At 36.7% G+C, this 23,006-nt stretch overlaps 1 protein-coding gene across 11 annotated transcripts in view; it reads left to right on the forward strand.

Annotated features, from left to right (window-relative positions):
* ALMS1 (ALMS1 centrosome and basal body associated protein) overlaps positions 1 to 23,006 on the forward strand; it is an 84,785-nt gene that overhangs the window by 7,994 nt on the left and 53,785 nt on the right. For all 11 annotated transcript variants that reach the window (XM_074285564.1, XM_074285555.1, XM_074285556.1 and 8 more), the window contains 3 exons: positions 10,301 to 10,496; positions 18,922 to 19,036; positions 20,385 to 22,032. In XM_074285564.1, the coding sequence (XP_074141665.1) occupies positions 10,301 to 10,496; positions 18,922 to 19,036; positions 20,385 to 22,032 (1,959 nt within the window). The remainder of the gene's footprint in view (positions 1 to 10,300; positions 10,497 to 18,921; positions 19,037 to 20,384; positions 22,033 to 23,006) is intronic.

Below are 23,006 nucleotides of genomic sequence, written 5' to 3' on the forward strand. Positions count from 1 at the left end.
ACCTTAGTTTGATAGGATTTAAGAGAATAGATATCATCTTTATATATTGATCAGTAGCATTCTAGTAAATATGAACATCTGGAGAGTACAGCAATATTTTCAAAGGTCTTGGAGTTTATTGTAATTTTCTTTTATCTTTGAAACACTGATACTGTTTTCTTCCTTACTAAGAAGTGTTTTTCATATATGGCCTCTATCCCTGAATGACATAGGCTGTATGTAATAGACAGAAAAATCAAAATGCCCAATGAGATTGTATTTGTAGACTGTTCAGTGCCTGTTCATAAGACATTTAACAAAGTGCTTATTCCTTTCCCCTTCCAATTTAAATATGACTTAATTAAAGGCAGTAATCTATAGTTCAGGATGGAGATCTTTGATGAAACAAACTGACATCGATTGAATTCATGTCGTCTTTTTGCGTTTTTCTTTGAACATTTTAAGCAGAGCCTTTAGGTAGACTCTGGCTTCTTTAATTAGCCAAGCCCCACATTGGACTTTTCATCCCAGGATTATAAAATGATTTGCAGAAACATCCTGACTTTGGTGATTGGCACAGTGGCCTTCTCAGTCCTTACAGGGTTTTAGAAATAAATGTCCACAGTACTGATGAAGGCAGAAGCCATCAGGGAGCGGTGATTAAGTGAAATGGACCCCTTCGAAACAAGGTTAAGACAGGTTCTATTCTAATCATGAAAGTGATTTTCAAGACCTCCCAGATCTTTATTTCAATGGCCTTAAATAATGTTTGGATAAAATGTATTTAGCGTATAGTATTTGTGTTTAGCTGAAAGTTTGTGATGTTTTCTGATCAATCGTCCTTGAATTTTTAACCTCTAAATTGACTTACAGTAGAATTTTGGTTCCTATACTTATCCTGAAAGCCTCAGGTGTAGGAGCCATCTGGTTTGGGGACTGGATCATAAAGAGCACATTCTACTCATATTCTACACCCTGTACCAGCTGCTTCCTTGATTTTGAATGTAATTCTAGGTGTTGACATTAATCTCTGAAGCCCATTGGGGTTTGGGACTTCAGTTACCTTAGAGATCTGCCTGGCAAAGATGGAATAACAATTCTGGCAGTGGAGAAGGAGGAAGAATAGAGAGAAGAGAAGAAAAACTCCAGAAAGGGTTAGGAAGGAAAAAAGGACAGAAAAAAACTAGATCTTCACCGCATATTTGTGCATTTTTTGTTGTTGTTGTTAGATAGCAATTTTATTTTCTTTTTTAAAAATTTTTTTATTTCAAATCACTATTGATCAGAGAAATGCAAATTAAGACAACGCTGAGGTATCATTACACACCTGTCAGATTGGCTAAGATGACAGGAACAAATAACGATGAATGTTGGAGGGGCTGTGGGAAAACTGGGACACTGATGCATTGTTGGTGGAGTTGTGAAAGAATCCAACCATTCTGGAGAGCAATCTGGAATTATGCCCAAAAAGTTATCAAAATGTGCATACCCTTTGACCCAGCCATACTACTACTGGGCTTATCCCCCAAGGAACTACTAGAGAAGGGAAAGGGTCCTGTATGTGCCAAAATGTTTGTGGCAGCCCTTTTCATAGTGGCTAGAAGCTGGAAGATGAATGGATGTCCATCAATTGGAGAATGGTTGGGTAAACTATGGTATATGAATGTTATGGAATATTATTGTTCTATAAGAAATGACCAACAGGAGAAATACAGAGAGGCTTGGAGAGACTTACATCAACTGATGCTGAGTGAAACGAGCAGAACTAGAAGATCATTATACACTTCAACAATGATACTGTACGAGGATGTATGCTGATGGAAGTGGATTTCTTCAACATAGAGAAGAACTAATCCAATTCCAATTGATTAATGATGGACAGAACCAGCTACATCCAGAAAAGGAACACTGGGAAATGAATGTAAACTGTTATTTTTACCTTCTGAATCCAATTCTTCCTGTGCAACAAAAAATTCGGTTCTACACACATATATTGTATCTAAATTATACTGTAATATATTTAACATATATAAGACTGCTTGCCATCTGGGGGAGGGGGTTGGGGGAGGAAGGGAAAAAATCTGAATAGAAGTAAGTGCAAGGGATAATGTTGTAAAAAATTACCCATGCATATGTACTGTCAAAAAATGTTATAATTATAAAATAAAATAAAAAATTAAAAAAAAATTTTTTTATTTTCACAACATATGCAAAGATAGCTTTCAGCATTCCCCCTTGTAAAATCTTGTGTTCCAATTTTTTTCTCCCTCCCTTTCCCCTCCCTCCCTCTAGACTGCAAGTAATCCAATATATGTTAAATATGTACAGTTCTTCTATACATATTTTGTAATTTTTTTTTAGTGACTGAGTTAAAAGTGATTTATAATTGGACAGATAGACAACCTAAGAAAATCAGTCTCCCTTAACTATGGATAGTGTGAGTAAAACTAAAATTCTCCTGGGAGAAGAAAAAAAATGAAATGCTATTAACATTATTATTATTTACTTGCATGAGTTGATTTTGATCATGTTTTCTTTCAGGGATTTTTTTTCCCTGAGGGCTATTTACTTATGGTTTTAAACTTTTTTCTTACAACGTCATTGCTTGAGCTTTCTTTAAGAATGCTTTTGTTTTATTTGCTTGGTCTTGTGAGATAAAAATTTGGATGTGGGGAAGATATGATTTGACCTGTAGAGTATGAATGCTTACAGTCTTCAGTTTGACAGAATAAAGTAACTTTGCTACCTTTTTTTTCAATGAAATAACAAACAGGTTTTTCATGTAGCAAATGGGTTCAGCCCACTATCTTCTGCTTAGCAGGGGTTTTCCTTGGTAGGCATTATAGGAAACGATGTGTTATTGCTTATGTAATAGAAGTTTTGAAAGAAGTTGTATTCATTATTACTTGGCTTTCACTGTGCTTTCAAGTCTAGCAATTGATATTTTGCCTTTTGTTTTATGAAAAACAAATAAATTTGTTATAATGCTTTTGGGGGATGGGACTACTAGGATCTCAGAGTGTTAATATCAGAGAGTGCATATAGTTTAATTCCTTCATTTTATATTGATTTTTCATTTTATAGCTGAAAAACCTGAAATCAAGAGGAGAGGTAACCAGACTAGTGTGGTTCATTTATTAAGTATAAGCAAAAAACATAAATAGAATGAATAAAGATAATATGTGCATTAAAACATAAGGTAATATTATATTTTAAAATAAAAGTCTATGTGGCCCACAGGCATCCTTTTGTATGGCTTAGTGCCCCTATTCTTTGTGCATTTAGACAGGCATTTTAGGTATTAAGTGGTGTAGGTGATAGGTGATGATGTTGAGTGCTGGTTGTGTGAGTGGAAAGCAGGAGATGGCTCCAAGAGAGGCTGTGGAAGCAAATTCATGAACCCTGGTGATTGCCTGGAGGGGGAGAATGAGAAAGAGGGAAGAAAGAAATGTGACGGAGGCCCGATGGGATCCTTCCATGGAGGTGGTGGTACCTATGGCATTGATGTCATAAGTATTGAACCCTATTCTTTAATTTATAATGAACCAGACTTCTGTCCCATTGTCTGCCTTGTTTGGGCTGTTTTCCCAAGTCCAGCCTAGACCTCTAGGTTTTCAGTGTAGGTTAAATCAGGTGCATTTCTAGGTCACTCTTCCTTCTCCCGCCTTCAGAGGGATTTTGCCTTTTTTTATATTTCTGGTGTTCAGCACAATGCCTGGCATATAACAAGGGCTTAATGAATGAATTAGAGAGCGGTTCCTTCCTTAGGGAGAATCCTCCTGACACAGAGACTAGCTCATCCTGGAGTCCTGTTCCTGTCATTATTTGCCTAGGGAGCTGCCATGATGTAAGAATGTCCTTCTTGAAAGTGATTTTGTTTTGTTTTGTTTGCTCAGTGTTTCAGTTGTGTATGATTCTTCATGAGTCCATTTTTTTTTTTTTACCATTGCTTTCTTCAGCTTATTTTACAGATGGGGAAACTGAGGCAAGCGAGCAAAGTGACTTGCCCATGGTCACACAATTAATAAATTATATGAGACCAGATTAAAGCTCAGGAAGATGACTCCAGACCTGATACTCTGTCCACTGTACTAATCTCGTAGCCCCAGGTTGATCAGTGAAACCTCCAATAGTTTGATTAATCTAGTGATCAGTCAAATCAGCAATTATTTATTGAGCACCTACAGAATGCATCTGATAGGTGATTAATAAAAGATTGTTTAATTGAACTCCTTCCTTGTTTTATTTACTTTTCTTTTTAAATTTTGAATTCCAAATACTTCCCTGCCCCTCACTACTTCCCCACTCACTGAGAAGACAAGCAAAATAATATCAGTTACACATGTAAAATCCATATTGGCCATATTGGAAAAAAAAAAAAGAAGAAAGCAAGAAAATTATATTTCAGTTTGCATTCAGTTTTTTTTGATTCTCTTTCTGAAAGTGAATAGCATTTTTTCATCATGAGTCCTTTGGAATGAACAAATTGCAGGTTACTTATAGACAAGGAAAATAAAGCTCAGACAATGTCAGTGACAAGTTTAGCCCATCACATAGGTAGAAACATCAGGACTATAATTTAAAGAGAGGTTTTCCATTTTAACCTCTGTTGTTTCTTTCTTGTTTGTTCTGTAATTAGATTTATTTAATTCTAGGAGGGGGGTGGTAGAGGTTCCCCACTAGAGTAGTGTTATTGTCTATTCCTGTAACTGGCTTAACTTCTCTTAAGAATTTGGATGCTGTACCACTTGGTACATATACATTTAGTATTGATACTATTGCATTATCCATGGCACTCTTTAACAAGATGTAGTTTCCTTATCTCTCTTAATTAGATCTATTTTTGCTTTTGTTTTATCTGATATAAGAATTGCTACCCCTACTTTTTTTTTTCCCCTTTTGGTTTTGACTGAAGCATAATAAATTCTGCTCCAGCCTTTTACTCTTATTCTGTATGTCTCTCTGTTTCAAATGTGTATCTTGTAAACAACATATTGTAGGATTCTGATTTTTAATTGACTCAACTATGGGAGAGTTTTTTATGGGAGAGTTCATCCCATTCACATTCCCAGTTATGATCACCAGCTGTGTGTTTCCCTCCATCTTATTTTCTCCCTGTGTATATTTTTGTTCTCTCTTTCTACCCTGTCCCTCCTTAATAGTGTTTTGTTTCTGATCCACCCCTCTCTTACCCTGCCCTCCCTTCTATCATCCCTCTTTTCTGCTAGTTTGTCCCCCATTCTATCTAGTCCCTTTCTTTTTTTTTCCACTTTCTTGTCCTACTTCCTAGTAGAGTAAAATAAATTTCTACACCCAACTGAGTCATGTTATTCCTACTCTGAGCCAAAATCGATGAGATTATCCCCTTTCCTTCTTTCCCTCTATTTTAATAGTTTTTTTGTGCTTTTTCTAATTTATCCAATTTTTACCTCCCCTTTCCTCTTTTTCAGTGCAGTTCTTTTCCTCACCCCTTAAGATCTTTTTTCTTTTATTCATCACATCATAGTTTCAGGGTTCCCACATCAATTTGACTATTTCTCTGGCTTTGGGGAGAACTCTTGAGAAACTCCTTGAACCCTCTGGAGAAGCTCTCCCCTGAGAGACCTGCCTCAGGAAATCAAAATAAAGTGGTTTCATTCTGTTATCCTGGTGGGACTAGTTGAGTCCAGGACCATTCCTACTTAGTCCTAGCTGGAGATCTAGATTTCTATAGAGCTGAAAATTGGCTCAGACCACTCCCAGTAAACTGTCCCCTTCTATTGGAAATCTAGGCCTGGGGGCAGTAACCTCATTCAATTGAAACTTCTATTCACTTCCAAGATTTGGGTCTGATTTCAACTCATATTGCACCTAGCCCCTAGCCAAGTTTCAAATTCCTTATAAAAAGGGGCAACTTGGCACACTACTTTGTCAGTTTGAGCCTTCTGCCTGCTGAGAAGACATCTTTTCAGCGTTAACCCCTCTTTATTTCTCTCACCTATTTCCTTAACTGGACCACATCCCTCTTTACCTTTCTGTCAGGATTTCTCTGCTAGGAACTTTATCTCTCTCTGCTAGGAACTTTATCTCTCTCTGCCAGGACTCCTCTGCTAGACTTTTACTTTTCTGTTGGCACCTTGCCATGAAGAAAGTCAGTTGTCCTAGCAAAGGCTGGCTTCTCAGTTCCAACAATAAACTTTTTGCCAGTCTTAACTTTTTGGGTTTGTATATTCTTTTAACTAAGGACCTGTGTCAACTAGAAGGGGTCCCTGCAACTCTCTACCCTGCACTGAACCTCATCAAACTTAATACCCTTTGTTTATATATGCCTCCTCAAATTGCCTCAAGTAGCATTTTCCTATCTAGAGATATAAACAATTTAAGCTTTAAATAATTTGTAGCCTTTTTTTTTTTCCTTTGGAAACCTCTGTTTACCTTTAAGTTCTGTGTTTGAAGATCATCATTTTTCTTTAGTTCTGGTCTTTTTAATAAAAATGATTGAAAGTCATTGAAGATCCATCTCCTCCCCTGAGGTAGTTGATTCTTGGTTGTAATTTCATGTCCTTTGCCTTTCAGAATATGGTATTCCAGGCCCTCCTATCCTTTATTATAGAAGCTTCCAGATCCTGAGTAATCCTGACTGTGGCTCCTTAATTACTGGGTTTGTTTTTTTTTTTTTTTTTTTTTTTTCCTGGCAGTTTGCAGTATTTTTTAGCTTGAGATTATAGTTCTGGAGTTTTGCCACAATGTTTCATGGGGGTTTCCTTGTGGGATCTCTTTCCAGAGGTGATCTGTGGATTCTTTGAATGACTATTTTGCCTTCTGGTTCTAGTATATCAGGGCAGTTTTCCTTGGATGATCTCTTGAAGAATACTAATGGTCATGATCTTCAGACTGTCCTGGATCTATTTTCCAGGTCTGCTGTTTATCCAATGAAGTATTTTACATTTTCTTCCATTTTTTCATTCTTTTTCGTTGTGTTTGATTGGTTTTTGATGTCTCATAGAATCATTAGCTTCTTTTTGCCTAGTTTTAACATGATTTTCTTTAGTTAGCCTTTGTACCTCTTTTTCCATTTGTTTAATTCTACTTTTCAAGGTGTTTTCTTCAGTGGATTTATTTTTTTATTTTTGCATTTGGCCATTTGTATTTTTTAAGAAATTGTTTTCTTCAGCCAATTTTTGTCCTTCCTTTTCCAAGCTATTGACTCTTGCATAGTTCTCATTTCTTTTCCCAATTTTTCTTCTTTTTTTTCTTTTTATTATAGCTTTTTATTTACAAGATATATGCATAAGTAATTTTTCAGCATTGACAATTGCAAAACCTTTTGTTCCAAATTTTCCCCTCCTTCCCCCCATCCCCTCCCCCAGATGGCAGGTATACATGTTAAATATGTTAAAGTATATGTATACATATCCATACAGTGGTTCACACTTATGTCCCAGAGTTCTTTCGCTGGGTGTAGCTGGTTCTATTTATTATTGAACAAATGGAACTGATTTGGTTCACCTTATTGTTGAAGAGAGCCACGTCCATCAGAATTGATCATCATATCGTATTGTTGTTGAAGTATATAATGATCTCCTGGTCTTGCTCATTTCACTCAGCATCAGTTCCTGTCTTTCCAAGCCTTTCTGAAACCATCCTGCTGGCTCTTTCTTACAGAACAATAACATTCCATAACATTCATATACCACAGTTTATTCAACCGTTCTCCAATTGATGGGCATCCACTCAGTTTCCAGTTTCTGGCCACTACAAAGAGAGCTGCCACAAACATTCTTGCACATACAGGTCCCTTTCCCTTCTTTAAGATCTCTTTGGATTATAAGACCAATAGTAACACTGCTGGATCAAAAGGATATGCACAGTTTGATAATTTTTTGAGCATAGTTCGAAATCGCTCTTTAGAATGGCTGGATGTATTCACAACTCCACCAACAATGTATCAGTGTCCCAGTTTTCCCACATCCCCTCCAACATTCTGCATTATCTTTTCCTGTCATCTTAGCCAATCTGAGAAGTGTGTAGTGATATCTCAAAGTTGTATTAATTTGCATTTCTCTAATTAATAATGATTTGGAGCATCTTTTTGTATGGCTAGAAATAGTTTCAATTTCTTCATCTGAAAATTGTCTGTTCATATCTTTTGACCATTTATCAATTGGAGAATGGCTTGATTTCTTATAAATTAGATTCAATTCTCTATATATTTTGTATATGAGGCCTTTATCAGAACCTTTGACTGTAAAAATGTTTTCCCAGTTTCCAATTTTTCTTCTAACTCTTTTATTTGCTTTTAAAATCCTTTATGAGCATTTCCAAGAAGCCTTTTTGGATTTGGGATCAATTCATATCACCCTTTGATTTCTCATGTGAGCATTTTGCTCTCTTTTGAGTTGGTATTTTCGTCTTCCCTGTCACTACAGTAGCTTTCTATGGTGGTTTCTTGCTCATTTTGTTTATTTATTTCCTATTTTATGACTTTTGAGGTTGAGATCTGCTTTGGCTTTGAGTACAGGGGCAACTTGTATTTGGTGTCTTGCTCACAGTAGGAGGTAGCCCTACCTCTTCTCTCCAGGCAGTGGGCCTGGAGGCTCCCCTACTGTTCTATTCTGCTGCTGATCCATGATGGAGCTTTCAATTGCTGATCTGCTTGGATTAAGACCTTGTCAGTGGCTTTCCCCAACACTGAGGTAGGCTGAGTTCCCCAGTAAACTGATCTTTCTTGAAGCTCTTCTGATCTTGAGTTGGAGACTGGTTTCATTATGTCTCTCTGTTCAGAGGCTTGGTTCCATATGGTTTTTGAAGAAAATGGGAGAGCTTGAGCAATCTCCTGGCTTCATTCTGCCATCTTGATTCTATGGAACCTATATCATTTTCTGGCTTGACTTTTACAGTGTTCTACTGCCATTAAATGATGTCTGTTAATAAAATATTTTAAATATTGATTCAATTATAAAAATTCAGTTTCTCAGAATTGTTACTAATTGTAAGAGGCATTGGGTATAGTGGACAAAGCCCAGGGCTTAGAGTTAGAAAGATTTGGGTTCAAAACCTGTCTCTTCTAGTTATTTACCTTGGACATGTTGTTTAACTCCTAAGTTGGAGAAAGTTGACATCAGTTTTGGTGGAAGGAGTTCCTTCCCTGGAAGGAATTCATGCCCACACCAAAATTGTGTGTAATATGTGGATTCATGTAACATAAAAAAATGATAATTTATATAAAGAAATGATGAATTTAGAGAGAGAGCAAGAATTGGAATTCTTTTTGGTGTTAGAGAAAAAAAACAGCCATTACCCTCCAGGAAGCTGGAGTTTTGCCAGGAAAATGACATGTGCACATAGATAAAAGTTCTTGTGCAGGTTTGAACAAGTTAAAATACACAGGAGAGGAGGAGGTGGTGTGATGCATATGGCTAAAGGCGGGAAGAAAGAGTTGTTCTTGTTTGGAACCATGGGTGGTCTAGAGAGACATCCCTCCCAAGAAAGGGCAAAAAAAAAAAAAAAATCCTATCTTCTTCAGCTAGGAGGGGTTGGGAATCAGAAAGGAATAAATCAATCTGAAAGGACTAGTCTTAAAGGGATCACAACCCACATCATAACTACTGAACATTCATCATAATTTACATGTGATGAGGTAATCCTTTGTAGCTAAAATCTTTGCATGCTACGGTAGAATGTTGTAATGAATTTAATCTTTACCAAAAATTTGTTCATTAAGAAATGGTCTCTCAGCATTGTGAGTACTTGGCACCACAGTGGACTTCAAGTTGTGCCTATTCAGTCTGCTAAAAAGAAGTATTTATTTGCAGCCAAGTCAGAGAGAGGAAGGCATCCCCTTCAAATCACCTGTCCTTTTTTCCTTTCTTAATTTCTAGGCAACTACTGACATTTTATTTGAGGAGATTTTGGAATTATATGAGGTGCAAAGGGCTTTGGGATACTAAATTTTCACTATTCTTTAATAGCAATAAAGAGGAATAATGACTTTTTTTTTTTTTTTTGCTAGCACTTTAGTATGTTTGCATCAGCTTTAAACATGGGGCGTTTAAACCTATTGATAAGAGTAGAACAGAAATAACTGATTGAACTGAATAGGAGAGGAGTCAGCTAGGGATAGTGGAGTCTAAAGGAGAGGAACAATGATGGTGGACACAGAAAAGTCTAGTTACTCAAATCACTTTTCCTGAATCCTGATGACAATGGAATTAGAGAAGGTAGGTATTTAGGGACTGCACAGGTGAGTATATGGATGGCATTATTTGAATTTTTGAATCACCATGTGTATTCAATTAATAATTATAGTGCTTTTCTTAGACTTTTTCTTTTCTTTTTTAAGAGGATGGAATCTTGGCAGCCCCTTAAAGAGGAAGTGGACAGTACCCACAGCCTGCATTCATCTGCGACGAGGCTCAGTATGAGAAGGGAAGACAGCGATCTGTCAGAATTTCCCTCTGTGGAGGAGGGAATGCTGATTATATGCGAAGACGATGGAAAGGAATGGGCTGAAGAGGCTTCATGTACCCCATTTTTAGGTAATTCTCATATATAATGGCTGGTGATGATTACAAATACAAAAATGATGAAACTTCACATTTTTTGTAGAGCATGTTTTACTTTACATTTTATATCTGTTCCCTTTTGAAAATTTTTTATTAATTACAAACTAATTTTTATATCCTCTCAAATCCAAATATTTGCAAACTGTTAAATAAAGCAGCACCAACAACGATTGTGAATGATTACATATGCAAGCATATCCTTTCAACCATTTGTTAAAAGGAAGGAAGAATGGAGGGAAATAGACAATCAGTTATTGTAACTGAATGTATATGGAATGAAATCACCCATAAAATAGAAGAGGATAATGTAATGGATTAGAAAGCAGGGTCCAACAATGTGTTTTGTATTAGAAACATTTGAATAGAAACACATAGAAAAGAAACATACGTAAAGATTCACAGAGTTAAATAAGGAGCTATTAAGCTTAAACTGAAAAAGTGGACTTAAGCACTCTGATTGGTATGACCAATGATGACAGAAATTTTAAATGAAATGTAAAACCCCCTTCTGTCTGAATGGAAATAGACTCAGATAATAGAAGGAAATATGCTTTTGCCTATGACCAACATGAGAATTGATTTTGTTTGATTATGCATATGTGTTAAAAGAGGTTTTTTTGTTAATGTGGGAGGAAGAAAAAAAGTTTGTTAATTGACAAAAAGTAAAAAGTTACACTAAAAATGAGAAGAACCATATGTTTTAATGATGGGAATATTTTTTCTTATAATTGTTTATTAAATTATTTATATCCTTTGTGAACATATCTTTTTTGTTGTTTTTATATACTTTTTATTTTTTCAGATATGTGCAAAGATAGTTCTCAAGATTCACTTTTGCAAAACCTGTCTTCCAAATGTTTCTCCTTTCCTCCTTCTCTCCACTCTCTCCCATAGACAGCAAGCAATTTAATATAAATTAAACATTTGCAATTGTTCTAAAAATATTTCTGTGTTCGTTATGCTGCACAGGCAGATCAAAAGGGGAACTTTCCCCCAAACCTCAAGCAAACAACCAAAAACGTGAAAATACTATATGTTGAGATCCATATTCAGTCTCCATAGTTTCTCTCTGATTACAGATGGCATTTTTCATTCCAAGTCTATTGGAATTGCCTTAAATCACTTCATTATTGAAAAGAGCCAAGTCCAGGGACAGCTAGGTGGCGCACTGGACAGAGCACCAGCCCTAAACTCAGGAGGACCTGAGTTCAAATTTGATTTCAGACACAACACTTCCTAGCTGTGGGACCCTGGGCAAGTCACTTAACCCCAGTTGTCTCAGGGGAAAAAAAAAAAAAAAAAAGCCAAGTCCATGACAGTGAATCATCACATAATCTTGTATTGCTGTATATAAGGTTCTCTTGGTTCTGTTCACTTCACTTGATATCAGTTTACATAAGTCCAGGCTTTTCTGAAATTAGCGTGCTCATCATTTCTCATAGAATAATAATATTCCATTACATTCAGCCATTTCCCACGTGAGGGGCAACCAATTTCCAGTTCTTTGCTGCTACAGTAAATATCTTTTTAAAGCCGAAATGTAATGTTCTGTTGTCTCCAGAAACTGCTGATCGTTCTCTGGGAGGAGATCTGCTGTCTCAACTCAATCTCTCTGCCAGATTCTAATATCTCATTATCTCATTAGCACTTAGTAAGAACCTAACACCGAAGTTGTTTACCTTTTTCTTTCTTCCTGCATTTGTTTCCCTTTTTCTTTTCTCAGTTTCATTCTTTTAGAGTTTCCAATCCAATCCTTGTCTGACTTCTGCTGTAGAATTTGAGTTCATAAAATCCTACCTTTTTTTTGTGAACTACTTTTCTCAAATCCATTGTACATGTCAGATTTTGTCTTTTTTTTTTTTTTCTCCTCTGTCATAAAATATAGGAAGGAGAGGTTTTTTTTTTTTTTTTTCCCTTCTTCCTCTCCTTTCCCCAAGTTCTTCTTTATTTTGATCTTAACAACTAATGCCTTCCTATTGGTGAGAATCAGATCCATTGCTGATTCTTTCATTTTTTAAAATGTTATATGACTATTAAGGTTATTTTGTTTTTGGCACAGAGAAAACTTCAGCAGATTTCTGGATTATTGAAGGCCCCCTATCACTTTGCCAGGCTTGTTGTTATCTGTTTCTTGAACTCACCTATTTCTCTTTTCTGTCAGATGATCTCTCATAAAATAAAAAAATAAAAAAATTATACTGCAGGATTATTGTGACTACACCTCTTCCATTTAACAGGAAAAAAAAAACTAATACATTTTACATATTTTAAAGTCAGTAGATAAATAGGATTTATTATTCAGAGGTTCCTAAAACTAATCAATTGTTGTATTTTCTGAGTGATATAGCTTCCTGGACTGTGGATTCCAGGTGTTAGATGCCATGTCTTGCCCCCCTTTCACATTTGAGGGATACTTACCCAAGTTGTAGATTTTACCTTTTTATTACTTGAATTTCAATCTATGCAACTACTTCTCATGCTTTCCTCATTTTAAATACTCTTAAAATTTATCCATCTTGAAAAATAGACAAAAAAATCCTATACTTTTTAATTTGGAAGAGATAATCATTTCCCTTTTTGAGCTGTTAAATGATGTTAGAAATTTGTTGGGCTATTGTTTCATTACTGAATTGGCTAAATTTCATTGATGGTTGAAACAAGATAAATACTTTATTTGTTTCTCAATTTTTAAATTGTTTAATTTATGAAGAAAGGTGCTACAGAATTATAAATAAATGATCTCTGATTTTATCACTGACTACATTGCTTACATACTTCTTATTTTTAGCTGCAATAGATAACTGAATATCATATTCTCTTTGAATAATTTTAGTCAGAAATACATTCTCTTTTTGAGGCTTTGATGGGGCCTTTTATTTGTAAATTACATTTTATATTGTTATAGAACTTAATTTTTTGAGTACTTGTCTGCTAAAAAGAGAGCAAGAACAAATTCAAAAGCAGATTTAAAGCTAGAATTCAGAAAGACAAAAATCATGTTATTTCTAAAGATAGAGTTTAAACTTTAGAATATTAAGAGGCACCTGATTTTTTGTTGTTCTAAAGAAAAAAAGTCACTCATTTAAGCTGGATTGACTCAGGATAACTAAGATACAGGCTAACAATAAATATTAAACAGGGCTTCTATTCATGACAGTGAGTCTGTGTTCTTAGTATTGGGTGATTTTAAAGTGCCTCCTGGACATCCAGTTTAAGATGATTGAAAAACAGTTGGAAATATTTGATTGGAGAGATCAGGGCTGCATAAATAGATTTGGGAATCAATCAGCATAGCTCTGGGAACTGATGAGATCATCAAGTGAGAAAGTAGAGATAGAGAAGGGGACTTATGACAGAAAGAACCTTGTGGGACATCCACAGATAGTGGGAGTGATGTGGATGAAGAATCAACAGATTGAAAAAAGAAGCATTTAGACATATTAGGAAAAAAACTAAAGGGAAGTGCCTCATTAAAACTTATAGAGGAGAGAATAATTGCTGATTAGCAATGTCAGAAACTGTAGAAAGGTCCAGGAATATCAAGATGGAGAAAAGGCCAGGAGATTTGGCAATTAAGAATGCACTGGTGATTTTGTAGAGGGCAGTTATAGTTGAATGAGATTAGAAGCCAGATTGGTAGAAGATTCATAAGAGAATGAGAGAGAGCCTATAGCTTCTCAAGAAATTTATCTGACAAAGAGAACTAGGGTAATACTTGGTAAAATACATTTGTAAGTAAGTCCATGTAGATCTATTTTTTACCTCCTCATGCAACTCATTTAAAACTTAGTTCAATTTCTTTTTCTCAGATAGAATTATTTTAGTATCCTTGTTCTATTAATGTGGGTAATTTATATTTTTTGTAAGTATTCATGTATTTCATTAAGATTGTCATATTTGTTGACATATAGTTGGGCAAAATAGCTAATAATGATTTCTTTTGTGTCCTTTTTATTGGTTTTGAATTGATCTCATTTTTGATTTTCGTTTTTTAAAAGTAAGATTAGTTTATAGCTTATCTATTGTTTTTTTTTTAAACACAGTTCCTCGTTTTTAGTTAATTTTTTTTCTAAATTTTCTGTGTTGTTCAGTGTTTGTTTTTTTGTTTATTTTTTAAGACTTCTATTTTGTTGTTTAGGTTTTTTTTTAGGGTTTTGTTGTTTTTGGTTCATGTCCAGTTTGTCAACCTGTTATTTTTCTCTTTTATTTAGAGATATAAAGTTTCCCTTATGTACTGATTTAGCTGAATCTCACAATTTTGGCATGTTGTATCGTTGTTGTTTTCTATAGTGAAATTATTGATTGTTTCTATGATTTATTTTTTGATTCATTCTTTGGATTGGGTTATTTAGTTTTCAATTAGTACAATCTATGCTTCAAAGGTCCGTTACTGAATGTAATTCCTCCCCCCCCCCCCCCCCCCCCCCCCGGCTGGGGTTAAGTGACTTGCCCAGGGTCACACAGCTAGGAAGTGTTAAGTGTCTGAGACCAGATTTGAACTTGGGTCCTCCTGAATTCAGGGCTGGTGCTCTATCCTGTGCCACCTAGCTGCCCCGAACTGAATGTAATTAAAAAAAAAAACCAAACTTTTTTTTCCTAACAATAACTTTTTTTTTTTCTTTTTTTGCTGAGGAAGTTGGGGTTAAATGACTTGCCTAGGGTCACACAGCTAGGAAATGTTAAGTGTCTAAGCTCTGATTTGAACTCAGGTCCTCCTGACTTCAGGGCTGGTGCTCTATCTACTGTATCACCTAGCTGCCCCAGCTTTTTATTTTTCAAAATAAATGCAAAGATAGTTTTTAATATTCATCCTTGCAGAACCTTGTGTTGCAAATTTTTCTCCCTCCTTTCCCGCACCATCCCCTAGACAACAAGTAATCCGGTATATGTCAAACATGTGCAAATCTATACATATTTACACATTTATTATGCTGTACAAGAAAAATCAGATCATAAAGCAAAAAAATGAGGAGAAAAAAAGCAAGACTACATCCAACTGAATATAATTTTTACATTGTGGTCAAACAAGATGAATTTAATAATTCTTTGTGTATGTTTTAGATAGACTCCTAAGTAATAGATAATATTATTTTGTTATTTTATGTAGACTTTATTTCTTCCTGCTGAGATTTTGTTTTTCTGGGGGGGAGGCAGGAAATAAAGAGAAATGCCTAAGGTTTTTGTGAATTTATCTTATACCCTGTAATTTTGCTAAATTTATTGCTAAAGTTCAATTTCATTTTAATTGATTTAATTGATTGATTTAATTGATTCCCAGTTTTCAAAATACACTTTTGTCTCCAAAAGCTAGTAATTTTGTTTTTTCTTTGTTTATGCTTTTCTCTCAGTGAAAGTTTGGAATAGCTTCTGTGGGAAGTAAACTAGGGGATCACTTAGGGGGGACTGCTGACTTTGTAATGTACTTGATCCTCCTGTTTATGGGACTTATAGCAGTTTGTGGGTAAAGCAGAGGAGGCAGAGACTTGGTAAGAGAAGAGCAGTTCTTGATGTGGACTGTGAGCTCTGGGGGTGCCACAGGCTCTCAGGGTCCTTCCCAAAATGTGGCACAGTCCTTCTCATGTGTTCTGGAGAGAATGTGCACTTGGGAACTGTTATCACTCCTCTTTTGTATCCTGTCTCACTTAATACTGAAGAAAATCTTTTTAAATTTTTTTGACTGTCATTTTATCCTTCTTTTCTCCCACAGTTATTGATGAAATCTTCCCTATCCTCCCAGTCTCTTAGGCTTGAGACTTAGGAGTCATCCTCACTTTTCACTCCCTCTGCCTTCATTTCACCCCTTCCCAGACTCCCCAGATTTAAGACCTGTTGAACTCTCCTTTGTAACTTCTCTTGATTATGTCCCCCTCTCTTATGTATTTCCCCACTCTAGTGCAGGCCCTTAACACCTCAAGTCTGGATGACTACAGTAGCCTGCTGGAGACCCTTGGAGGGATTTGAGGTCTGCATGCCCCAGTCTAGCACTCCTTCAGTCTATTCTCCATTCTGCTGTAAAGTTGATCTTGCTAAGATGCAGGGTCTGACCATGACACCTTCCTACTCTATAAACTCTAGTGGCTCCTTGTTACTTCCACAATCAAATAGAAAGTCTCTTTGGCTTATAAAACCTGTCATAACCTGGCTCCTTCCGGCCTTTTCAGTTTTTAGGTATTTGTTAGTTTTGCTGAACTATTTATTTTTCCTCCTTAGTTTTATTTTTAAATATAATGGATAGATGATTCTTTGTGGAGGAAAGAGAATGGCTATGTTGGAAAGAAAAGTGATGTAAAAAAAAGATTGATAAAAATTTTTTAAAAGTATTATCTATGAAGAAATTAAATTCATTTTTAGTTCTATCAGAACCCACAAGTAGTTATACCTAAATGAAATGAGTTTTATCACTCATGACTATTTTGTTAAAATCAAAACAAGAAAATTGCAGTAAAATAGAAGAATGACTCATAAGGTCTCTTTGAAGGGTAAACAAAAGAACCTGAAAAGTTATTTTTGTCATATTCTCTAAGGCAACAGGAAAAAGTTACAACGGAAAATTTGATCATCTCATATTGCAAGGCTCAGGAGATATGTTTGCAAAAAGACGTCTAACAAAATCGTGGCAACTTCTTCTATAGGTACATCTCCTAAATATGAAATACATGAGCTATTCAAAAAAGAAACTTAATATTATGTCAGAGGTCTGTATCTTTCTCCAGATCCTCATGTTTTCTCAGACATATCCAAAATAGGAATTTCATAAACAAGAGATAAAGCAGTTAAAATGGTCTCCATGAACTAAAATTCCAAGAAACTCAATGATGTAATAGATAATAACAGAGATGGCTAATTCCTAACAATGCTTAGCCAGAAAACTGAGGAACAGAGGGAACTAGAGCATATATTATTGTGTCTGTTGTTTCACCAGGCCTGAAGTAAATGGATTTGGCATCCATTTGGGACTGGTTCTCTTGTCTCCTCCTTCCTGACCCCCCAATAAATTGTTCGAAGACCTAGCTGAGGTCAGTGAAAAGTGGTTTTCCCAGTTAAGAGAAGGCTGAGGCAACTTGCTCCATTCCTGGGAGAAACTACCATCAGAAGAAAGGAGTCAGAATAAGAAAGTATTTCTATACAAGTAAAACATTTTAATGACAGGATATTTAGAGAAATGTAGGATTGTGGGCCTCACAAATGAAAAGTACAGTTAAAACAAATCATCACCCAATAAATAATACAATTAGATTATTCAGAATTTTTGAATGCTAAAAACAAAGTGTTAATAAAGAAAATTCACAGATCACCTCCGGGAGAAATCTTGAACTGAAAACTCCTCTTGAATTAAACCATTTTAGTAACAAACAAGAAATTCTGCAAGTGAGGTGGAGAGGAGTCCTTCCAGAATAAAGGAAAGCAATTAAAAAAAAAAATTATTTATTTATAATTTTTTGACAGTATATATGCATGAGTAATTTTTTTTAAACATTATCCCTTGTATTCATTTTTCCAAATTATCCCCTCCCTCCCTCTACTCCCTCCCCTTGATGACAGGCATTCCCATACATTTTACATGTGTTACAGTATAACCTAGATACAATATATGTGTGTAAATGCCATTTTCTTGTTGCACATTAAGTATTCGATTCCGAAGGTATAAGTAACCTGGGTAGATAGACAGTAGTGCTAACAATTTACATTCAATTCCCAGTGTTCCTTCTCTAGGTGTTGTTGTTTCTGTCCATCATTGATCAACTGGAAGTGAGTTGGATCTTCTTTATGTTGAAGATAAGGGAAAGCAAATTTAAATAGCAAAAGAGCATTGAGCACCCACAAGAGACTACAGGAATAAAAATGAAATAATTTTTCCAAATTCCAAAGGAGTTTAAGATTTAACCCAAGGTGTCATGTTTTGTGAATCTGAACCCAAAGATCAATAAAAAAGAAAGACATTCAATGAAGAAAAGATATATAAAATATTCATATAAAGAATACCAGATGTGAGCAATATATTTGCTTTGCAGACACCCGAGATAACAAAAATACAGGAAACAAATACAGCAACCAAGGAAGGCGTAAAAATAAATATAAAATAGTTTCCTCTCAAAAGGGGAAAAAAAAAAAACTTGTACAAAGAGAAAGAACTAAAAGAAAGAAAGGAACTAGTGGATGATTATTTTCTAAGCTTCAGAGAGAAATAAGATAATATGGAATCTTAATGGAAGGTCTTAAGGCCTTTTTTGGACAGTAACAAAGCTGGATCTGTGGATCATGATTTTAAAACATCACTGACTTTCCTTTCCATGAAAACATGTTATCTGGAAGGTCCTGAGATTTATAAAGAACTGTTTAATTAACCAATAATCATCTGTAACATCTGTTAATATTCTTGTTTTATCCACCTTTTCAGCCACTGAGGACAGGAGCACCTCCTTCTGTATCCCATTGTTGGAATCATCTCTGACCCCTAGGGTTTGGAACGAGACTCTGTTACAGGAGAGTGAGTTGGAGTTCACACCTCTGAGGTGGGATGGCTTTTCTTATAGCTCTTCTCTTATTTTTCTTTGCTCTTGTCAGCTGTGGATTTTCCTTAATGTAGATTTTTTTTAAACAGATATTAATAAATTGGGCCTAAGAAAACATCTTAACATTTACTCAGTTATCATTTTCTCTATTGTCCCAAATTCTCTATACAGTCCCAAATAAGATGCCATCCTTAGAAAATAACCAGAGTTTAAAATATGAGAAGAAATAAGTTTCAACTTTAGATTTAAGAAGAAAACAAAAAATTGTGTTTCTTTTCAGTTTTTCAGACTTTAGTGTAGAACACGTGTTGATTTTTTTTCCTTACAAAACTCTTCCCTTCAAGCTTCATTCGATGACTAGCCTTGTGCCTCTTGAGAAGATAAGTGGCATCATTTCTCTCTTTGCACCTGCTATTAAGTATCCATCTAAATTAGGAGGTAAACATTATTTAAAATCAAGCCATCTATCCCCAGTGAATGTGGGCCTGCTAAGAAGTTGCTGTAAAGTAGACATCATTTGTTTGTTTCTCCATCCCCTTGGGGTACTATTCCTTCTCAGTGCCCTCCAGAATTTGAAATTCCCCCTCTCAAGAACCTTGAAGCTCTTAACAAAAGAAAATTAATCATGGAGAAGGTTCTATATAGATTGTAGACTTTGGGTAGCTTTAGGTTGCTGCCCCTGGGCTATGATTGGACAGGTTCATTGCACAGTGTCTTTTTTTTTTTTGAGAGCAACACCTGTTTTTAGAAAAAAATGAATCTGGGTGTATATTGTTATATTTCAGTAAAGTCCATGTTTTTTTAAGATAGATGAATTAATGTTTCCTTTATGGAGGAATCTTGAGAGTTTTTTAAAATAGGATGATTTATTTTGGAAAGAAATAAAGAATGGACTAGACAGTCTCTGGTTTTTGTCCAACTTGAGATTCTTTAATAGAGAGTTTAGAAAAATTGAACTAAGCATCCTGACTCCCTTGTTTTAGAGGAAGCCTAAAAAAAATAATTTGTAGAGGAGCAGTCACTATTTACAAATTATGGGTCTCTTTTAATCAATCAGCATTCTGAAGCTGGAAATGAAGGGAAACATTGTGTCCTTGGAGCATATTTATAACTGAGCTCCTTATTTTCGAGATGGCACAAGAGTGAGAAGAGGGCAGCCCTTGGGTGCCCTGATGGCTGCTGGGTCCCAGAGGCCTGGCCTCTGATGGGCCTGGGCAAGAAGAGGTGTGCTCCCTAGTCCCTGAGCCCTTTCCCCTCTGCATCTTTATCTCTGACTCTATGAAATTACATATTGGAAAAGGGAATGTTTATTACTTACCTCTTTTTATTTTCCATAATGCTTTATTAGGGGGATTCCAGATCTATCTGAAGTTTCAGAACCTGACTCCAGACAGCCGCAAGTCATGGAAGCCTTGTGTCAGTCCTCTGAAAGGCTTTCTGACATGGGCCCCCGCAGGGCTTCGCCTCAGGAGACTACCCGCAGTCGGAATGTGCATTTCCTTCAGCAGCAAGGGAAGAGCCAGTCTGCTGCTTCCCCTGAGACGGGCGGCAAGCTGCTCACCTCATATGGCTCAGACAGTGTCCAGACTCAGGCTTCTCCTAAGTCCCTGAGGAGGTGGCCAACTTCCCTGCCCACCGGGCAGGGCCCGAGTGGTCCCACAGAGGATGGGGCTGCTTCTCTGGACCACAGAATTTCACATGCTTTCATCTCTCCTTGCCTAGAGACAAATGGACTTGGTTTTTCTTCATCTTTAGCTAGCTCTCTTTGTGAGCGGTATAAGAACTTAGAAGAGTATAAGATGAAGTCCAAACTGGATTGTTTGCAGTCAGATGAAAGCCAAGTTAAAAGGTTGGGGGAGGTGGACTCTCCACTTCCTAAAGGAGAGCTCTCTTCCAAGTTTACGTCCCATTCCTTGTGCCCTGGAGCTTCACAAGGCCAGTCTGTGCAGAATCCTCCAGGGCCTCATGTGAGTTCTGTAAAATTTCCAGGGCACAGTGACAGTCCTAGAACAGGATCTTCTGGCGTTACTTTTCCCTCTAGCACCCACCATTCTGTGAGATTTAAGTTGGATGACGGGCCAAAATCAGGCCCAAAGGAAGGTCTTGATGCAAATGAAACTCTGGCCTTCCATGAGATTGTGGCCTCTATAGAACCTACAGCGAGCAAAAACCCCACCGCCATTCAGAACTTACTAGATTGGAAACAACACATTTCTCCCTTGTCTCAAACAGAAAAGACTTCATCCGGACAGCTACCTCAGCCAGTCTATCAGTCAACTCCTGTGGTAATTCCAGCCCAAAATTTCACTCCACAAGTGCCTCTGAGAGTAATTCCTGCCCCTTCAAAAGTTCAGCCTCCTTTTGTTTCCCCAAATGAAGAATTACCGCAACCTAGCCCAAGAAACCTTGCTGCTTGTAAATCCCAAACCCCTTCACAGAACCAGGATGGGAGCAGTGGGTCTAGTGAGAAGACTCTCATCGATCTGCCTTTTGTTTTACCACTGAATCAAGCTTTTTCTCCTACGTTGATGAACATTTTACGCCGCGATATTTCGCGTGGTTTTATAAGTCAAGGTGAAACTTCCCAACTGAGGGTGACCTTTAAGGACCATGAGCTTCAGACAAAGGTAGTCCCGGAGAATGACGGCAGTGCTCAGGGTCCATGGCTGGATGAAAATGGCATCATATTCAGTGGGAGAGTTGCTGAAATGCTCAGAGATGAGAAGTATAACGTGAGTGGGGTACCAGAGACGAAGGAGCCTCTCCAAACCATCCCGCTCTCCTCGGTGGCGCCAGGATCCTGTTCTGCTTATGCTGACCAGTTCAGAGATGGCCCCTCAGAAGCCAGCATTCCTCCTTTGACTTTTCCTCAGGCCAAGCTTGATAAGAGCACGTCTACTACTGATAATGAACCAGAATCTGTAGAACCACTGCTTGTTGGTACAGAGCTCAGACGGTACCGGGACCGTCCTTCACAGGCACCACCTGAGAAAGAGGTAAATAAACTGAAGAGAAGCATCTTTAATTTGGTACAGTTTGGTAGATTTATTTTTAAGCAAAAAGATTTGTGCTCTATGGGGTAAGGGAAAAATAGAGCAGAAAATAATGGGAAAATGGATGAGAGGCTGGAAAAGAAATTAAAAGGTTAATGTTTGCGGTATAAATTTAGCTGATTCGGTGGGTAACTGAGTTTTAATGGTAGCATAAATAGAATAATTTAAAGCTGAGAGAAACAAAAGACAGTAGTTGGTCTAACCTGTCTTTGAGAATGGAGGAAACTGAGGTTCGTAGAGACTGATTGCCTTAATTGAAAAATTTAAAGTGGGAACTATTTACCATTCACATTAAATAATAATAATGATAATGACAGCACTTTTGACAGCTCAGTGATCAACTAAATCACTCAGTTGTTTAATCCTGTGAGCCCCTGGAGGGGACAGCCCCCCCCAGGAGCCTGAGGAGAGAGTGGTACTAGAACCACGCCTTGGGCAGCTGCAGCTCTTGTATATTCTCTGTGAGGGGGCAGCTAGGGGGAGCAGTGGATAGAGCACCAGCCCTGAAGTCAGGATGACCTGAGTTCAAATGTGACCTCAGACACTCAACACTTCCTAACTATGTGGCCTTGGGCAAGTCACTTAACTGCAATTGCCTCAGCAAAAACTAAAAAAAAAAAAAAAAAAAAAAAGAGAAATGCTATCTAAAGCCTGAATGACTCCTGGGAGAGGAGCCTGAGGAATGAGGAAACGAGGAAGACGATGGAGTATTTAAGGAGGAAGATAATTCTGTTTGGATGTGGTGAGTTTAAAATCCAGTTTGAGGTGTTTGAAATTGCTTTAATTGACTTGATTTGCTTTTTATAACTACATGGATTTTCTTGTGTTTTTGATGGGTGGGGGAAAGTTGAGCTGGGAGGATGAGATGGGATTCTGGGCTGTTTGAAATAAAATATATTAAAAAAACAAGAATTCCC

The sequence above is a fragment of the Sminthopsis crassicaudata genome, chromosome 2 (assembly GCF_048593235.1).
Source record: "Sminthopsis crassicaudata isolate SCR6 chromosome 2, ASM4859323v1, whole genome shotgun sequence".
In the NCBI taxonomy this organism is placed as follows: domain Eukaryota; kingdom Metazoa; phylum Chordata; class Mammalia; order Dasyuromorphia; family Dasyuridae; genus Sminthopsis; species Sminthopsis crassicaudata.